The sequence below is a fragment of the Cloeon dipterum genome, chromosome 3 (genome assembly GCF_949628265.1).
Source record: "Cloeon dipterum chromosome 3, ieCloDipt1.1, whole genome shotgun sequence".
Taxonomy (NCBI): Eukaryota; Metazoa; Arthropoda; class Insecta; order Ephemeroptera; family Baetidae; genus Cloeon; species Cloeon dipterum.
The window spans coordinates 9,487,683-9,507,247 of NC_088788.1; the positions used below are offsets into that span (position 1 = coordinate 9,487,683).

At 35.9% G+C, this 19,565-nt stretch overlaps 2 protein-coding genes across 4 annotated transcripts in view; one reads left to right on the top strand and one right to left on the bottom strand.

Moving 5' to 3' along the window:
* The window catches only part of LOC135939548 (suppressor of lurcher protein 1-like), a 213,717-nt gene that overhangs the window by 115,783 nt on the left and 78,369 nt on the right, over positions 1–19,565 (top strand). For all 3 annotated transcript variants that reach the window (XM_065484014.1, XM_065484013.1, XM_065484015.1), the window contains exon 5: positions 2,720–2,937. In XM_065484014.1, coding sequence (XP_065340086.1) covers positions 2,720–2,937 — 218 coding nt within the window. The remainder of the gene's footprint in view (positions 1–2,719; positions 2,938–19,565) is intronic.
* On the bottom strand, positions 8,436–12,534 carry LOC135939549 (small ribosomal subunit protein uS12-like). Its single transcript, XM_065484016.1, has 4 exons — positions 12,375–12,534; positions 11,241–11,400; positions 9,886–10,070; positions 8,436–8,581 (listed from the first exon to the last, which is right to left on the bottom strand). Exons 1-4 carry the CDS (start codon positions 12,376–12,378, stop codon positions 8,499–8,501), a joined length of 432 nt encoding a protein of 143 aa, XP_065340088.1. The 5' UTR covers positions 12,379–12,534; the 3' UTR covers positions 8,436–8,498.

Below are 19,565 nucleotides of genomic sequence, written 5' to 3' on the forward strand. Positions count from 1 at the left end.
TTTAGTAAAAGGGAAATTGTATCAACAGGCAAAAAGCAGCTGAAGAAAATATCATCTCAACAAATGAGCCAAATATTTTTTGAATAACCAATATATTTGTATTTAAAACCGTTTTTAAGCAAACTGTAATTCATCAGAAACTGCTGAAACTCTCTAAATTCATCTTAAAGTAGTCTCCAAAGTCTAAATAAATCCAACCAGTTAAACGACAGAACAAAAGTGCGAATCTCAGGATTATGCGAGGGTCTAAAATTTCATTGAAAAAAGTTCCTCAAAATAATTATAATTTATAATTGATAACAAGCTTACAATAAAAATTAAATGAGTATTATATGCTATACAAACGCTGCAAGAAATCCAACTTAATTGATTTATTAAATCATTTATTTGTCCTAAAATTCTAAGCCGTAGTTTAAGTGATGCTAACCAATAATCTATTTTTTCTAACGACAAAATGTTGTGCCACATTTTTTAAATCCTTTTGGTTGAAGAAACCTTAAATTATGAAAAGCTTCCTGAATTGTGGTATGGAAGAATTTTAAAATTTAGCTCCATTAAAAAAAAACTAAATTGTCACCGTCAAGAAATGACACATAAGCAAATAAGCAAAATCATTTTTAATATTTGAAATTCTTCCAGTTTCTTTGATTTTTCCTCTTTCCTTTTATTAAAAAGTGCGAGCATAGCCCGTGGCGAGCATTTTTTCAAGAGAGTCGCTGCTTTGACGTCTGGCGAATTTCGCGCGCGACCAGCCATCGCCGATTGCACAAAGCGAAAAGGTCGATTTCCGCGCGGCTGCCTTGTCTTTTAATAACATCATCATTCTGCGCGCTGGAATTCTCGAGAAACGCAAGAATTCGCCGTAGTAATTGCGCGCGCGTGCCTGCTGCTTTGTTTTTCGCGAGGATCACAAAGATCCGCCGCCTTTTTCCCGAGGACATCTCTCTCTCTCTCTCTCTCTCTCTCTCTCTCTCTCTCTCTCTCTCTCTCTCTCTCTCTCTCTCTCTCTCTCTCTCTCTCTCTCTCTCTCTCTCTCTCTCTCTCGTCTTTCCGCAAAGTGGCTCGGCGGCAGCTTTGTTCTCATGCGCACGGCAAAAGCTTCTTCTTCTTCTTTTTGCATTAGAGGCAACAGTGCAACCGAAAACAAAATCTCCTTTATTTACAATCGGATATGGTTTTCGAGGTAAAGGTTAAAAACAGAAAATGCGATCAATTCCTTTTTATTCGAGGATAAATACCAAATATTTCATGAAATGGAGAAGAAATTATTGCAACAAACTCTATTCTGGAAAAATGACTTTTCCAGTTGACATTAAAATCTTTTTTCTTGGACCTATTTTGAGGAAAGAAATTAAATAAAGAGTACAAAAAGCTTTGATTTTATTGATTCAAATTTTTTCCAGCGTTTTGACTGCTTGAGGAGATATTCAAGAGTTGAATTTTGTTTGAAAAATATTTATTTTTGTTTTGAATATTGGTTGGTATATGATTTAAATTAATTTAAGACGCCATTTTTCATTCTGAATATCATTGTGTGAATTTACCCTATAAATAAAGAGCAAAAATAAATTGACTATAAAATCCTCATCTGAAAATTTCAATCTATTCTAAAACATTTTAATACGGTTAATTAAAGTAATGAAAATTTCCTTGGAAATTTAATTAAATATGTTGTTTCAAGTAGTCAAATTTTTTAGTTTTTTTTTAATTCGGAAAGGGAAAAGTTCTTTTCAAATTATTTCCTTGCATGAAGGAAATGGTTAGATTTATATGAAATTGACATAATCGTTCAAGTGATTATTACTAAAAACTTCGAGGAAAAAGGAAAAATTAATTATCCTTCAAATAAATCCGCAAGCATGAGCGAATAGAAGAAGCTGGCTTCGTTCTGTGGAGCCAATTACCATTGTGGCAAAGAGAGTCGACATTTAATATCGTTAAAGCATTTGAGAGGCTTAAGAAACGCTGAGTTAATCTGATTGAAAGCAGTTCGCTGTGGCAAAGGGTGAAATTATAACAGCGCCCTTCTTCTATCCTCGTTCAATTGAAGCGGAAGGAAGCTAATCCAATTTCATTTCCTTTTTCTCAAGCTGCGAGTGCGAATTTTTTCTTTGTTGATTCATCTGGAAATTCTTCTTTAACTGTTTTTGAATTAATTTATTTATTTTTGCACTTTTTAATTTTTCATTTCCGTTTTGTATGGCAGAGAGTATCTCCTAGAAATTAGAAGTGAATCTGCGAGGTGGAATATGGTGCGAAAAAACGGTCACGTGAAAATTCGCGAAAAGAAGCAAGTTTTGGTCAATATTGTGAAATAATTTGCATTACTTGTACTAATTGTGTCTTTTGGATCGTAAAAATAAACTCTTGACACTCGTACGGCAATCCAAAGAGAGCTTTTTGTTTCCCACATTCAGACGCCATCTTGGATCTGCGCAAAGTGAACCAATTTTATCGCACATCTGGCCCCCGCTGAAGTGAATTAAAATTAAATTATTTAATTTATAATCTGATGTTTGAAATATTATTTTCAAATTTTATAGCAATAAATTTCCCTTTGCTTCATTCGAATCTAAGAACTGTAATAGATATATGTCAAATATAATACAATTTTCAAGCATTTTTATAGCGAAAACTGTTCTTCATTGACCTGAAATTTATTTCTTGGCTGAATAGAGCTGTGAATATAAATTTCGGATTTTTTTCTGTGTGCCTACAGCTGTCTGCGGGGTGACTACGTGAAGGCGTTCCTGTCACTGGAGAAGGGTGGCGAGGTGAACGAGAAGACGGCGTGGAGCCACGTTCTTTGTGGCGAGCTGTCCGAGGTGCCGCACCGCCTCTACTCGAGCGGCCACGTCGCCCTGCTCGAATTCCACACGGACCACAGGCCAAGCAACCACTCCGGCTTCATGGGCACCTTTCGTTTCCTCGACAGAAGTAAGTCGAAACAAACAGATTACATTGGTCCCTCATGGGGGGTAGCGACACAACAACGAAATCGAGCCGGGTGCAAACCCCAAATTTTTGTAGAGTTCTGGGAACTCTCCTTGAATAAAAAAATATCAATACATAAATGGAAAATAAACAGGGAGGGGCAATATTGAACGGTGGATTGATCCAGGGCGACAATTGAAAAATTATTTATGAATTGTTGGATGCAATAAGCAGTTAATTGATAAAAAAATTAAGTTCTACAATTTGCAATAATCAAAAAAGGACCTTGCAACAGTAAAAATTCAATTCGTCCTGGTCCCGGCAAAATTGCGTAGCTTTCAACAACCAAACGCAAATTTCCTTGTTGCAAGAAAAGGTCAACAATCAATTCTACAGTGAAAATTTGGGTGTTTGTTGAACGTTGTGCAATTTTGCCGGGACCAGGACGGATTATTTCAAAGTTTCTCCAAAATTTACAGCGATTGGCCAAATGTTCTTGGCAGATTTCGATTCCTGATCCCGTTGAGATCTATCCAACGGCGTATGCCACTTTTTTGGGAAATTAATAGTTTTTAAATAAAATCAGATTTCAATTAGAGAGACTGTTCTCGCCATTTGAAAATCATGCTAACTTTGCATCCACTTTTCTCAAAAATATACAGTGCTACAAAGGTCAATTTCGACCTCAACTGAATCTTAAGCGTTGATTTCTTGCATTGGCAATCCTATTTGAACAATTTATACATATAATCAGCACCAATTTAAAAGTTGGAATTGAGGAAACGCAGCAAATTTCTCATTGGTTAAGTAATTAAATTTTATTTAATAAATTAAACCAGCGCTATAATGTACCAATAAGGAAGCAAAACTCTCAACTCTGGTATTTCTCTTTGTAGTTTAAATTCAATAGATTGCAAATCCCTGAAATGCGTAAAAATTTTGGTGATTCAATTTCCCCGTAGAAGCATTTAAACTGCAGTCATATTTGCCGTTATTACCAACTCAAATCTTTTTATTTTTGCGGCCGACAAAAACACACAAACTTTGGCAATCTCTTCTTTTCACCTTCGTCTTCGGGGATTTGGAAAACAAAAGGGGGGACGCGAAATCTCGCACTTTTTGACGTTTATTCAAGGGCCGAAGTTGGCCCTGCGTCGATTAATCACGTGGTGGAACAAAAAAGAGCGATAAAAGATGACGAGCGAAGTTTTTTCAACCGCTATACCGCCGCTGACAAATAATCTGGTGCAAATAAAATTTTATGTTCGCCGGGCGCCGATTTTAATTTCCCGCCGCCCGGCCTGATTAATTTCCACGCATCCCGGCGACAAATTAGCATTCTCGACACGAACTCGCCGTGTTTTTCCCGTCTCCAGAGAGCTTTTTACCTCGAGCCGTGCGCGGAACGAGGCCGACGCTTAAAAAAAGCGACAGACAAATGGATTCTTGTTTTACCTCGAATCGCAGCCGCCGAGGCGACCCGGCTGACCCCGTTCCTCCATCAGATGAAAACTTTCCAGCTGCTCCATAAATTTAATTAAATGCGCTCCTAATCAAAAGTGCACCGTCGGCTATTTTTTTTCTGGTGCCTTTCTTTCACCAAATCAATCATGGATTTGTTATAAACTGTTCCCACTTGAGCCATTGGAAACCTGCAGTCGCTGGAATAGCTCTAATGCACATTGCACATTTATTATAAAATCTTGAAGATCTGTGTTTCTTGTTTGAGCAAAGTTCACTTTGAGTTGACAAATTATAGCTATTGCAAATGAAGCATCACGTTCTTTTCACGTCTTAAAACAGTTTATTTTCAAAGATTTAAAAATTATTTTGATTAAAATTTTCAAGATATAATTTTATTGCTTTCGATTAAATCTTTTGTTAGATTTTTAATCCCAATATTAGACTTTATTGGTTTCCCAGTCAATTTTTTCCCTTTTGTAATTTAGTTTGGCTGCTATGTTCAGACACATAAATATGTATTATTATATTGTCCGTTCTTGTTACTTTAGGTTATAAAATACAACAAAGAAAATGTAAGACAAGTGCTCTAAAAACATATTAAATAATTCGCACATCTTTCAAACATGGAAAATACTGACTCCTGTCTGTTTTGATGGCATAAGAAGTAGTTTGAAAGAACCTCATCGTGTTTATTTTTTTTTTATCAGAGCTTTTGGTGACATTTTAATGCAATTTCAAGAATTTCAAAAAATGTAATGTTTTTTCAGCATAAATTCAGCAAATAGATCGGTAATCGTACAAATTTGGCTCGAATGGAGTTTAAAAACTTATCCCTATTGGCTCAAAAACCATCTCAATCTGTCCATCTCGCATCAAAAACCGTGGACTATATTTTGCGAAAAAAATCTAATTTTTAAAGCTCTTCTCATACTCATTTGAAGTCGACACAATCCTGATCATAGTCAATTTTTGTAAAATAAAAACAAACACTGTATGAAAATTAAAATAAGCAATAAGAATCATAATTTTTGCAGCATCCAAAATTTGCAAATAACTTATTTGAATCGATAGGCACGTAAAATTTATTGTTTTGATAAAATTCGGCCTATTTATATGAAATAAAATTTATTGCGAGGGTGGCGAGGGCAAAAAACAATTTCGAGTCTGCGTCGGCCTAGCAGTTATAATGAAGAGTAAACGGAATTACGATTCGGTTTGTCACGGGGGCGTGCTGGGCGCTCCCTCGTGTTTGTTTAATAGGGGTCGGCGTCGTAAAGTGTGTTCGCGTGCGTCTTTCTTCCTCTCGCTTCTTGCGGCCCGCGTGTGACACTCATTTTTCTCTTCCGGGGGCACATAAAAACGCGCGCACGACGAGCTCGCCAAACGACCGCCAGGGCTGTGAAAAACGACACTCAACGTGCACACGTTTGCCATAGATTCTGACCGAATTTTTTGACCTATCATCCAAAGTTGAAAGTAATAAACCTGCAAGAAAATAAACTTAACTCAGGATTTTTTCTTATCAAAATATAAAAGGCCTCAGATCAACTCAACGCCTTTTATAAGCTGATTAGATATTATGATCTTCAAATTAGCATGAAGGTTAGGTTATAAATAAAGAGATGTTAAGGTCGATAAAATTTTAAAATCGCTGACCAAAATTTTGTGGACACAAAAATTCGCATACAAAAATTGGTTAAAAATTAATTAACTGATATAAATATTTTTTCGCGATAGATCCCTTTTTTATTTTTTGAAATATTTTCGGAGAAAGTCGAAAAAACATTTTTATTCCGTGGCCAAATCATGGGGTAATTTTTAAATATTGTATTTTTTACCTGGTTTCGAGCAGCTGCATTTTAGTAAAAAATTAATGAATGTATTAGGGATGGTATAGATTATCCACCCCTCGTTATGGGGTCTCTAGGGGTTGATTTTTGGGCTGCATTAAAAATCGACTATTAATATAGCGTTCTCGGCATCGTTTCCCATATTTTTCCTTAACAAAAGACCGAATATGGGGGGGTTTTCGTGTGTATTTAGTTCGTCAAAATTACTTTTTTTCAAATGAATAATTACTCTGATATAGAAATAATAAGTGGAAGCTTAGAGATTTAAAGCTATTGAAAACCTTAATTTTTTATATTAAAATTTTAATTTGAGACACTTGCACTAAATAATGCCTAACATATACGTATAACGTTTCAATTCAATTATAAATTGAACAAATAAATATAAAAATAGTATTAATTACAAAATTAGATAAAAAATTAGTTTAATTCAAATAATAAGAAAATGAGCCCGTTTTTTCCCAAATCTTTTGACGCCCAATTTCGGCAAAGAGCTCAAAAGCTTTGGGGGCGAGGGTAAAAAGGTCAAAACTAGCCATTTCATACGAGGCATATCATATATCCGTTTTGTCACGTCCCCCGGTGGAGTCGCACGAGGACTGTTTTAATGGCGCGTCGCGTAATAACAATAATTCCACGTCAGGGCCGCGTTGTTATTATTACCGAGAGAGCAGGCTGCAAGACGAGCCCGAGTAGACATCTCGCGCCGGGCAGAAAGGAAAAAAAAAGAGCTCGCGCGCTGCATCTAACGTGTAATAATACAAGCGCGAGCGCACGCCGGGTAATAAAAGCAGAAGATAATCAAAAAGAGAGAACGAAGCTGGTTGATATTTGCCCTGCGTGGATTAGCTCCTTCGCCTCTTTGATCTCTGCCTCCATTCAAATTGCTGCTGCAACAACGCGCGCAATATGCAGAGATGGAGAGGGAAGAATAGTTAATTAAGCCTGCCGCCGCTTGATATACTCACGCAAAACTTTTTCCTGCGCTATAATAAAAATTCACGCTCAAACTTTTTACTCCCAGACTCATTCCGCCTTGTGTTGTAAATTTCGGCGCCGAGTTTCATGTTTACTTTCAATTTTCTTTCTGCTCGTATTATAATAACCAGTGTTATCCTCATCAACTTTTAAATTCCACCAAGAAAATAGAGAGGATATCGACCAAAATATTGTAAATTACGTTTGAGTCTCATATGATGTTAGTTTAGTATTTCTGGACATTTTATCTTCGAATTCTTAATTTTGTTCTGAAAATAGGACATGGGAAATTTTGAAATAGTCTCATCAATTCACCAGTTGTATGAACCCACAGTTTTAGAAGTCGCCAACAGATGGCGCCACTGTATACTTTCTTAAAAATTTAATTTTAAGGCACTTCCGCTGCGATTTCAGTCTCAATCCTGCCCCTGTGCATTCTTCACTTAATGTGCTTTCTTTTGACGTGCTGAAAACCAAAATTGGTTTAGCCAATCGCCGTAGAATCATGAAAAGCTATTTTTTTCAATATAAAATCTTTACCAACGTTTCTACGGCGAATGGCTGAACTGATTTTGGTTTTCAGCGCGTCAAAAGAAAGCATATTAAGTGAAGAATGCACAGTTGCAGAGTTGAGTCTGAAATCGCAGCGAAAATTCCTTAAAAGTACATTTATTAGGAAAGTATACAGTGGCGCCATCAGTTGGGCCTCCAAACTCTGAGATTTTATGCAACTGGTGAATTTAAAAATAAAAATGGAGCGTTTCAAATCATATTAAGATGTAAAAATTCATTTTCTAGTAAGCTAACGTATTCCCTTCATTAAAAAACCACTGTATTTACAAGAAAATATATTTTTATCGTATAACTTTTAATCTTAAGTCACCAACATTAAATTAGAACCCCACAATCACTCACAGCACCCTTTTAAAATGCGCCCTTGACAATTATATTTTGTCCCGATCCCATTTCATTTTTAAAGTAGAGAGCAAATCAATAGCATTTATTTAATAGGCATCTTTCCCTACAATAAGTTTCTCACCGCCGTTGGCGCTTCCACTCTGGCTTGAAATGAAAAGAAAACGATCGTCTCAGTCCGGAGTCCTGGGCGAGCGAGTGAGCGAGCGAGCAAAGTCCAATTAAAAGTCGGCGTGCGCCGCAACTTTTTCGTCGCCTCGCAATAATTTGGTCGGGAGCGAAATAAAGAAATGATTTATCGTGAAAAGTTTTATTCTGTTTGACACGAGTGAATGCAGACGGAGAATCAAAGACAGTCTAGGAACGCGGCCGTTCCTTCTTGCCCCTGTAGAGCGCCCACAGAGACACGTTGGCCACCTTGACAACCTTGAAGCGCACACCTGCGAACGGAAAAGAGGAAAAAAGAAGTTAATTTTTCAGCCGACGCGACAACTTTGCCGACGGACGCACGACGGGCATTAATTTTAACAACACTGCCCCCGATACTCTTCCCTGACTCCCACGAGAACTTTTTGCCAACTTTCTCTACCGCGCGCGTTCAATATTTACCAGCGTGCGACGCACAAACTGCGAATAAATGCTGCCGACTCTGCTCAAATTCAATTCTATCCTCTCACTGAGCTGGATTTTCTGCTCAGAAGTTTTTTTAGTATTTGCTTCTTATTTAGCAAAATGTTTTGTTAAATTTAGAGCCAAAAAAATCTCGAACTTAATCAGGGGATAGGCAAGAGAGAGTTGATAAAATTAAATTAGCATATTTTAAATTAGTAAAAGTTATTATAAAAATATCATAAATAATTATTTATTTTATTTATTTATTGTAATATGGAATTCGATTATTTCTATTTTTAATATAATGCATAGTATTTAAGCCAAAATTCACAGTAAATGGGGTAACAAAAAAAAATAAGATTAAAACCCTAATTGAACTCGCAACGGAATAAATGGAAAGATGACTAATTAGCCTAATTCGTTAAAATATTTTTTTAAGATATGTTAAAAAAAGGAAAATACACCTTATATATTTGTCTCGATAGAGAATGATACATTTTTGCTAGATTTGATTTGGTTGGTAGATACACAGAATTAGTTTTGATTTTTTTGAGAATATTTGGTTGGCCCAAAATTGCAACACCAGCAATTTTATTTATGTTCCCTTCTGTACATTTTTTGCATTTTATATTTTCATTACTGGTTGTACAATCTTGAGAAAAAAAATTATAATCATTCGCAAAGAGTTATTTTCATTTAAAAAATCCAAGAAACGTACAAAATAAAATGGCCGTAAATTTCGTGCTAATGATTTTTAAACAGCTTACAAAAGCAACTAAACACTATTAAGCCATATATATATTTATAAATTTACAAAAGTTTATTTTTTATAAATTTGTTAAAAGTATTGTTAGCATTACAAAAAATGTTAAATTTCAATTTTTTAAATTAAATATTATATTTTTACTTTTAAATTATAATTTTAAAACTATTTTTAATTTTTGTAATGCAATCAACAAAATAATTTTTAAATAAATTCTATTCTTGAAATGATGTCTTAATTTTCCATTGAAAAACAATTATAAGCTTTGATTGATCTACTGTTTCGTGATACTATAACCATTATACATCCGAAAAAATGCACTTGAATACTTAATGTCCGAACCGATATAATATTATCAATAATAATTACCCGGAATATCACCAACGGCGTGTCCTTTCCTGCCGAAGCCGGCGACCAAGACCTCGTCGTTCTCCTCGATGTAGGTGAGGCAGCCGTCCCTGGGCACGAACGCGGTCACCTTCTTGCCGTTCTTGATCAGCTGCACCCTGACGCACTTGCGGATGGCCGAGTTAGGTTGCTTAGCCTCAACGCCGCTGCAACATTAAAATTAATCCCAATTATCCCGCGACCAGGAAATAGGCGGAAAATTCGTGCGCTAATTGGTTCGTCGCACAACTGAGCCAAGTGCTGCCTCGGCAGGTTGTGCTCCGGCGCTAATTGGACCATTTTCAAACGTGAACAGCAGCGACAGAGGATCAAATCATGTGATGAAAAAAATGTTTAATCCCAAAGAGGAAAGAACGCTGATAAAATCTGGAAAATGTTCCAGGTAAAATTCAATAAATTACCTGTTTCAACAGTTTGCTAATTAATTAAAAGCCATTTCAGGAAATAATGTAAATAAACACATTGCTGCAAGGGAGTGTTAAATCTGCACATAAGTGGCATTGCCTAAAATGTGTATAGCAACCCTTGGCATGGGTCTCCAGATTTTTATGAAATTTATTGAGGGTCCGTGGCCCGTCTGAAAATTTCAGGTCGAAAATCAGAGAATTACAAATTTTACAGTGCCACTTTTAAAAATGTGATTTTTTCAGTCATCATCGGGTCAAGATTTTCAAAACGAAAAGGAGTAATTATTTCAAATGTCAAAATAGCCAAAATGTTCCTTATTGAATGGGGAATAACATATTAAAATGTTGTCTCATTTTATTTATTATTGAGATTATTACGTTCAAAGTAAAAAAATGTGATATTTTTCCCTCGTTAATCAGGGGGACTTGCAATGCGAGTAGTTTCACCTGGATTTCGGTTCAATTTGTTCCTGACGTGGTCGACATCAGCATTCTAAGCATTTCTGATTGTGAGTGGTTTGGAACCCTCAATTTTCCGCTGGGGGCCCCCGAGGGTTGGTTTGGGGATTATTCAGCTTAAATAAAACTTTGCGTTTTTGGTATTGCTTCTTATGTTTTAAACCAACTAAATTTCAGCGTTTTAATTTTTATATAACTTTCTTTGTTCAATTTTAATGTCTAAATGTGTTACAGTTATAAATCTAATTAATTTTTCAATGAAGGAAAAAATAAAATTATAATTAAGAAACTCTAAAATCATAATCCTGAACTATTTTTAGCAAATTGAACTTATTTTTAAATCCTATAGCACGATTAAATCATCACAATTTTGGCATTGTTCATTTCAGTGTGGGATCAAGACTAAAAATTGTGACAATTTTGTGCTCAATAGTGGTATGAGACGCTTACACTTTCTCGAGGACGATTCCCTTGGCGTGCGAGGCGCCGCCGAACGGGTTTGCCTTCCATCTGGTGCCCAGATGCGCCTTCTTGTAGTCCTTGTCACGCCAGCGCTGTTCCTTGCGGTGCTGTTCGTGCTTGCGCGCTGTCCGCAGCCCCCGAGGTTTGCCTGCCCACACCAGATGTACATATTAACACACATGCACAGAATAATATCCAGCTGAATGTGTTTGCAATTTACTACTTGATTATTTCTTTAGATATAATATAATATTTTTTATACCATTTAAATTTTAAAATACTCATATTATGCAATAAATATTTACCATACATTATAAAATTAAACAATGTTTCAATTTATTCTTATTAAGTCAATATAAATTGTGCGGGTGCTTTGAATTTGAAAAGTAGCAATCAATTACAATGATGTATTATGTCTCAATCGAGTAAAAATAATAAAATTGATCTGAATTTAATACAAATTGGACCATGAATTACAGTTTATCTTTCTAAAATTATTAATTTAGAAAGAATGTCGCCATATCGGAATTTTCCATGCTATAATGCTTGATCAAAGGGTCGGTTTTCAATCTCTTAGGCAATGCGTTATATCCATTATTTATATTTTAGTACAGCGCAGGGCGTTGCCTGGAGGGTTTTGCGAAATGCTGCATGGTTTGTTCATCTTTATGCAGTAGCTGGCCGAAAAATCGGATGGAACGCGCGCGCGGTGCGTTCGCATTCGCAATTTGCCAAATGAGCTCAGCAGGCCGTACCCCAGGCAAATATATTAAAAGTGAAACCTCAGCCCGAATCGTGAATCATGCTCTCATGCATTTTTCATCGCGGGCCACGCGTTCAATAGAAACGGCCGGGAAAAACAAAGGTTTCCGCGCGGAAGTCTGCTTTTTCTCTCTCCAGATACTCGTAAATTAGCAAATTCCTGGGGTTTTCCCCTAAAAATGAGAGATTTTCGCATTTTTCAAAGCCACATGGTCACGATGTGTGAAGAAGGCCATGTGCTCCGCGACTCCATCTTCGTCTGTGCTATTTTTAGAGCCGCGTTTTCTCAACGAGAAAGGAAAAAAGGGATTTTTGGACGAAAAAAGCTGGAAATTAGTCTCGATTTGAAGGAAAACTCACCCATGATCGATCGAAATCAATTAGCCGGCGGTGGTGCAAGTGCAGTCGCTGTGCGTTTCGCAGCCAAAAGAGAGCACACGCAGATCACGCCCGACTCGCGGTGCTCGATCGCGACTTGAAGCTGCCGCCACTGGGGGTCGTAGCCAGCGGCTCCACTTCCTCCGACACGACAGCTGCGGTCCAGGGGAAGTGATGCACTCGAATCACGTTTGTCTCATCTTCCCAGACGTTAATTTAGTTGAGGAAAATTTACTAAAATATTTTTAGGCAGAAAAATTTATTTTAAAAAAAAAAACAATAGCAGCACAAATACCCCCCTCTGCTACTGAAGTCGAGATTACAGACAAATATATAATTATACAGGATTGGGAATATATGAAATAAGGAGAGGAGGGATCTTTTTATGCTCGACATATTCCGTGAGAGGTACTTCCATCGTTTTAAGGGTTATTTTTTTAAATTTAACCTGATTCGAAAATTTAAAAATTGCAATTTATATTTTACCAGTCTACTAATATTTATTATTAGTTAGCAATGTTGAAAAGAGGTCGTGAAAAATTATAATTGATAAATGGTGCAACAATAATAGGCAAACATGAAAATATACATAGTTTTATAATTAATCTTACATGGTCTTCACAGCTGTATGAAATTTATTCTTTAAATTTTTTATAAATTATCTAAAACTGAGCTCCTAAATTAATTTCATACCATTAAATATATGCAAAATAATATTCAGATATACTTAAAGGATTAATATAAAACTGATAACTATATAATCAATGCAATCAAATAAAAATTTGTTCGTCAATTAATATTAATTTTTGAGCACGAGTCATGCAGTTTAAAATATGTATTACTTCAGATTACCTTGTTTCACTTCCCTGGGAGCAATTCTTAAAATAATTTCACCGCCTGTGCGGAGAGATTCATCAGAACAGCGTTTTATACTTTTGCTCGGAGAAAGAAAAGTGTAAAAGGGGTTTATTTTTCCGTCCTCAACCGAGAGAAAGAGAGAGTGAGTGAGGGCGGAGTGTGGTGTTGGAAACGGGCTCTTATTAAATCAGAGGCGTCGGTCAGGTTTGGATTTAATTTCGTTGCGTCCGCCGCTTGACGCATTTCTTTCTTCCCTCCTCGCTCACCGAATTTAAATTCCCTTTTCGCTCGGCTTTTTTCTCGCCTCCCTCTTTCCATCTCACGGCGGATCCGCACACTTTGGCTTTCGTGTCGGCGCACGTGTGTGCCGACTCCCGTGTAAACCCTTTTGACTTTTCTTTTGTCGCACTTCCTGCAGCTCTCGCACGCTGTGCCGGTTGCATACTTCCCGTCTTTGCAGGCGCCACCAAGATTACAATAAAAGAAAAAATGTAACTGTTATACAAAAAATTAAAAAAAAAAACATTTGAAACCTAATTATTTCATTAAAAACTAAATCAATGATTTTAAAAAAATTATTTTAATATTTATTTTATATTTTAATTTTAACGTGTAAATTTTTTTTTAAAGAAAGACATTTTTAATTTAATAAAATTCATTTTCCTTTAACTATACACCAAATATCAAATTATTTTATGTATTTATAAGAAGGCAGAATAAGCAAGAATATTAAATCAAATATATATTTATTAAGCATGAATCATGAATCTCCTGACACAAATTCATAGACAAAATTATTTTTCAAATCGTAATAAGTTTCTTTTTCATCTTGAATATAATTAAAACCAGGCTTCATCCTCGTTGTCAATTAAAGAGAAATTCGTCTTCTTTATTTCTCGACCAGTTTCGACGTCATCAAGTACGTCCTAATCATGAGTTACAATTACAATCAAATACAAACAATGCAATAATGTCACATCTAAAATCATATAAATTCCATACAATTCTTAAAAAACACCCACCTATTCATGAGGCACTTTTCAAATATTCTTTTTCATCGTTAGAAAAATTACAAAATATGATTCAAACTATAAACAATTAGAAAAAATGGTCACATAGATCCTTCACGGTCACTTTGATCACATCAGATGGAATGTATCTTAATCCAGTATTATGGCGCATTTCTAAAAATATCAGTTCATTGGTGTTTTAGCATTAAATTTGGGATCAAAATACTAACAGGAAAGGAATTGCCGAACACAATTAACAGGCAGTAAAAATACTAATCCTGTGAATCCTGCAGTATTTCTTACAATCCCAAACTTGCAGAAAAAAAGGGTTTTCTTAGGGAACGAGCCTTTGCGGCATACAATTCAGTGAAAGGGGAGCAAAAGAAAAGTTTCTCCCTCCTGGGCAGAAAGTGCGTGGAAACCGCGAGTTAGTGCAGCGCTGGCGATTCTTCTCAATATCATTTCCGTCGCGGCAGCACGCCGTTCGCCGTTGGCCACCGACATAAACAAGGCAATCTGCCCGCCGCTAAAAATTTACAGGCCGATTTGCGCGGCACACTGAGCAAAAATGAGACTCGGCCGCAAGCAAGCAGCCGCGCAAACTGCAGGAAGATAACCCGTTTGTGCGGCGGAAAAAGATCGAAGACCGTGTGCTCTTTCTCGTAATTGTCCCTTTTTTATTTGTTTGCCCCCGAAAAATGGGAGCAGCACAAAGAGAGAAAACGCGTGAAGCGCCCATTGAGTGTGCACAATAAAAAAATCGGATTAAAAAACGTGGTGATTTATTAGAAATTGCCGGAATGGTAAGAAAATTTGAGGTTGATTTTTTCCAAAGGTTTTTAAAACTTAAATTTGAATTTTCTGCCAATATGAAATTATTTTCCTCAAAATATAACAATAATAGATTTTTTGAGCTGTAATTTTAGTTTTTCATGTCACCAGGTGCATTTTGGCTCTGCCCTCCTGGGTACAGTTTTAGCGAGATGCTGGCCAGGAATGGTACCTTTTCTCACTGTGTGCTTTTTTTAATTTTATGCTTTTAACAAACTCTTTTTTAATATGTAAGTATATTTTTTATTGTGAGAATAAACAAGCAATAATTATATATCCTTCAACACATTATTTATCGGAATCTTTAAAATAGTGAACAGGCCCTGAGATTCACAGCGTCTCATTGAAATTGAAATTGGCCAAGAATAGAGAATGATCAGAAAAATTTTGAGGTACATCCAATAAGAACCCTGATAATTGAAGAAACTTTAGTTTAATTTCAACCTTCTTACAACTCTTTGTCCAAGCCCCGCAATTTATAGGTTTTAAATTTTTTAATATATTTTTATTATATTTAATTGTAATAAAATAAAATAACATTTAAAAAAAATATTAAACAAAATTTGTTTAAGTATTGTTATAAAACCAAATGTTTTGTTTATACCAATTGCTATTATTTATTAATTTAAAAATTGTGAGAGAGATCTCTGTGATAAATATGATTAATTATTAATATTCAGATGACTCAATTTCTTTAATTTAAGTATTTTGTATTAAATTAGACCCCACTGAATTAAATTAAATCATATTAAAAAATTTGCTGCATTTTCACCACGATATAAATGATAAAAAAATCTTGCAAAATATCTGAACAACAAAAATAACCTAGCGATGCTCCACCGTTTAAGCGTGATTGTTGCATATTATTCTTTAATGTTATCGTTCCACTTGAACGCAACGTGCTCAACAAAATTCGCCAAATATTAATAAGCCCGGATTCAAGGTTCATTTGGCACATAAATTGTGAACTCTTAAGGATGACTTATCATTTGGTCAATTCATCCCCTACGACAAAAAAAAAACAATTTCACGTGTGAATTTATTATTTTGTCAAAAAATATTTAACTAAATATTAAACCATGAGAAAAATTTCCTGACGCGAAACAAATCAATGCACATTTAATCAGACTTACTTGAAATCTAATTTTATTTCGACGAGAGGAATAAAATCTGCCAAGACAATGTGATCAAGCGCTGTTAATTGGAGAAAAAAAAACAATTGACTAATTTGAATTTTCACTGGTAACGTCCTTTTTTACTATTGCAAATTGAAAAACAAATTGTTTATCATCAACTGCGTGTTGCATCCAACAATTCAAATAATATTCAATTGTCACCCTGTATTGTTAAGTTATCTCTCTTATTTTAAAGAGGAATGATACTGGAAAAGCCTGGAAAATGCTTGTTGCCAATGCATAAACTCGTCCCTTGGGATTCAGTTAAAGCCTTAATTGACCTAAGGAGCGCTGTAATTTTTTGAGAAAATTGGCTGGAAAGTTACCGTGCTTTTCAAATGTTAAGGGCTGTCTCCTTACTTGAAATCCGATTTAATTTCAAAACCAAGAGTTTCCCCAATAAGTGGCATACACAATTGGACAGATCTCGACGAGAGGAATCGGAATATGCCAAGAAAATATGTTCGAGCACTGTAAATTTTGGAGAAAACTGGCAAAATTTGAACTTTTATTGTAGGAAGGTCATTTTTTTATGATTGCAAATTGTTGAACAAATTGTTTATCGCTCATTGTTTAAAGCATCCTACAATTTAAATAATTTTCAATTGTTGCCCAGTATCATTCCACTTTAATCTGTTCAGCTTTGGCCATCAGGTATATGGAGAGGCAAAATTCCTAGTAGGGGATTTTTTTCCTGATTAAATGCTAGAGAAGTAGATAGATTTACGAGAAGGGGGCGTGAAAAGGGTGGCCAGTTTGGTTTGATGCATATTTTACGTGCTGGGTCGGACTTGTGGCTACAGAGCGGAGGCGAGAGAGGCAGTAAACATGCGTGGTGAGCTTTACTGTTATTGCCGGCGCGTTTGAAAAGGTAGAATCCATAGTTTTATGCTCGCCGCCGAGAACGGAAAAGGACGCAATTCCACGCGTCCGTCGGATTTTATGCCCGGGCCGACAGGTGGGATTTTTTTGTTCCTGCCCCGACTGTTGCGATAGGTCTCGGCTTTGCGGGCCACAGGCGAAATTATACGCACGCATAAGGCGATTTCCTTGTTTTTGTTGCTGGCAAACAACAGGCGGACGTCAAGAAGCGCCCAGAGATAACTTTCCGTGTGTAGAGGAATAACGCCTTTTTGGGCTGCACACCTGAGCAAATACATTTAAATCTAGCCACTTGGGAGCTGTGGGATTAATTTAATTTAGAATAAGAAATTCAAACTTTATATAACATAATTACAACCTTTGATCATTTTCATTTTGTGCGAACCACATTCTGCTATCATGTACGATTATTTATAAATATAAGAGAGTCTAGAACGTAGATAGTCGATTTTTCTGAGCTCCTTATCAATTTTAACATAGAAGGAATTTTCGAAAATAAAAAATTGCAGTATCTTATTAAAAATATTGAAATAAATTAATATAATATCTTATTAATTAATCCAGCAACCAATCTGAAAATTCAGGATTTTGGCTGTTTCAGCAAAATAATTGGTCAAATCCTCGTTTTCAAAGCTGTGTTTAATTCAGCGGCAAAAGCTCTGGCTGAATAAATAAGTACTCGGGCTAGATTTGCAGCCGAGGGAGTGTCTTTGGCGCCGCGTGGAAATGATTTTTCATCTCTCTCGGGCAGGTGAGCCCTCCGACCAGAGATAATTAAGCGGACACGCGGCAGACAGACAGGTCGAGCTGAGAGAGTTTGGCCAATTTGCTCCGCTTGACGTCACGCGCCCGAGATTTGTGGATTTTGTGATGAAGCGACTGCAAACTCTCGTCTGCGCGCTCGGCTGTACTGCAAAGGGATGAAACATCACAGCGTGGCTGCTGCTTTTCCAGCTTTGTGCGCGTTGTGTGTAATCCACACGCAAAAGAGACACAATTTCTATGTGGCTTTTATGCGAAAGCAGCAGAAATAATGGAGAAAATTCTGCTTTTTCCCTGTTCTAAAGGATTGCTGAATTTGCGATATTTTTGGCTGATTTTCTGCCATCGCGTGAAAATACAAAAAAAAATCATTTCTAAGTTTTAAAAATTTGAATGCAATAATGTAGGAAATTATTGTTCAACACGAGTTTTGTAGTGTTTGATTTTGCATTCATTTTATTATTATTATTTCAAAATTATAAATTTTTCAGATTAATTGCAATAATATATTCGAAATATATTTCATTTCAATAATATTTTGTGTGACAATTTCCTTTGACTCATGATGTTGAAATGAAGTAATTGACATTTATCTTGACTCTTTTATTTCTTTATTGCTCTCCAACCGTTTAAAAACATATATTGAATCCAAATTTCAACATAAATTAAAATAAAAGTTGTTATTACGATACCAAATTCTGTCATCAGTAAAGTTACAAAATAAGGGTTAAAAACTGCTCGCTCATGAAAATAGGAGTAGGAAATTTGTTCTTCGAGATCTTTGGAATAATCTGAAATGTAACTGTTATGTACTCATCGGATCTGATTGTGCAAAAAATAAAATTTTAGCAAATAATTCAATTTTTTTTCAATTGTTGGCCTCTATAAAGCTCAACTGTAAGTGTTTTTATTCAAGATTGGCCTGAATTCAATTCGGTTTATCTCCCAAACCAGTCACAATAAAAAATTTATAAAATAAAAGAATTAAAATTAAACCAATCCCCATATTGTAGTCAAAAGCTATTTTTTATAAAATCTTTTCCAGCGCTTCTACGGCGAATACCTGAAATTGATGTTGGTTTCCAGCAATTCAAAAGAAAGCATATTAAGTGAAGAATTCACAGTGGCAGGATTGAGTCTGAAATCGCAGCGGATGTGCCTTAAAATAAAATATATTTCGAATGTATACGGTGGCGCCATTTGTTGGCGACTTCAAACACTGAAGGTGAATGCCTATCAATTGACCAGTTGCATAAACCCTTAGTGTTTGAAGCCGCCAACAGATGGCACAACCACAGACTTTCTTAAAAATTTTGTTTTAAGCGGTTTTAAGGCATGTTCGCTGCGATTTCAGACTCAATTCAGCTATTTTGCTTTTTTTAATTAATTTAATTTTTTTTGACGTGCTGAAAACCAAAATCGGTCCAGCCATTCGCCGTAGAAACGTTGGAAAAGATTTTTTATCTCAAAAAATTGTTTTCCATGATTCTACGGTGAATGGCTGAACCGATTCTAGGTTTCAGCACGTCAAAAAAAGCATATTAATTGAAGAATGCACATTAGCTAGATTGAGTCTGAAATCGCAGTGGACGTGCCTTAAAATCGAAAGTCTACGGTGGCGCCATCTGTTGGCGGCTTTGAACACTGTGGGTGAA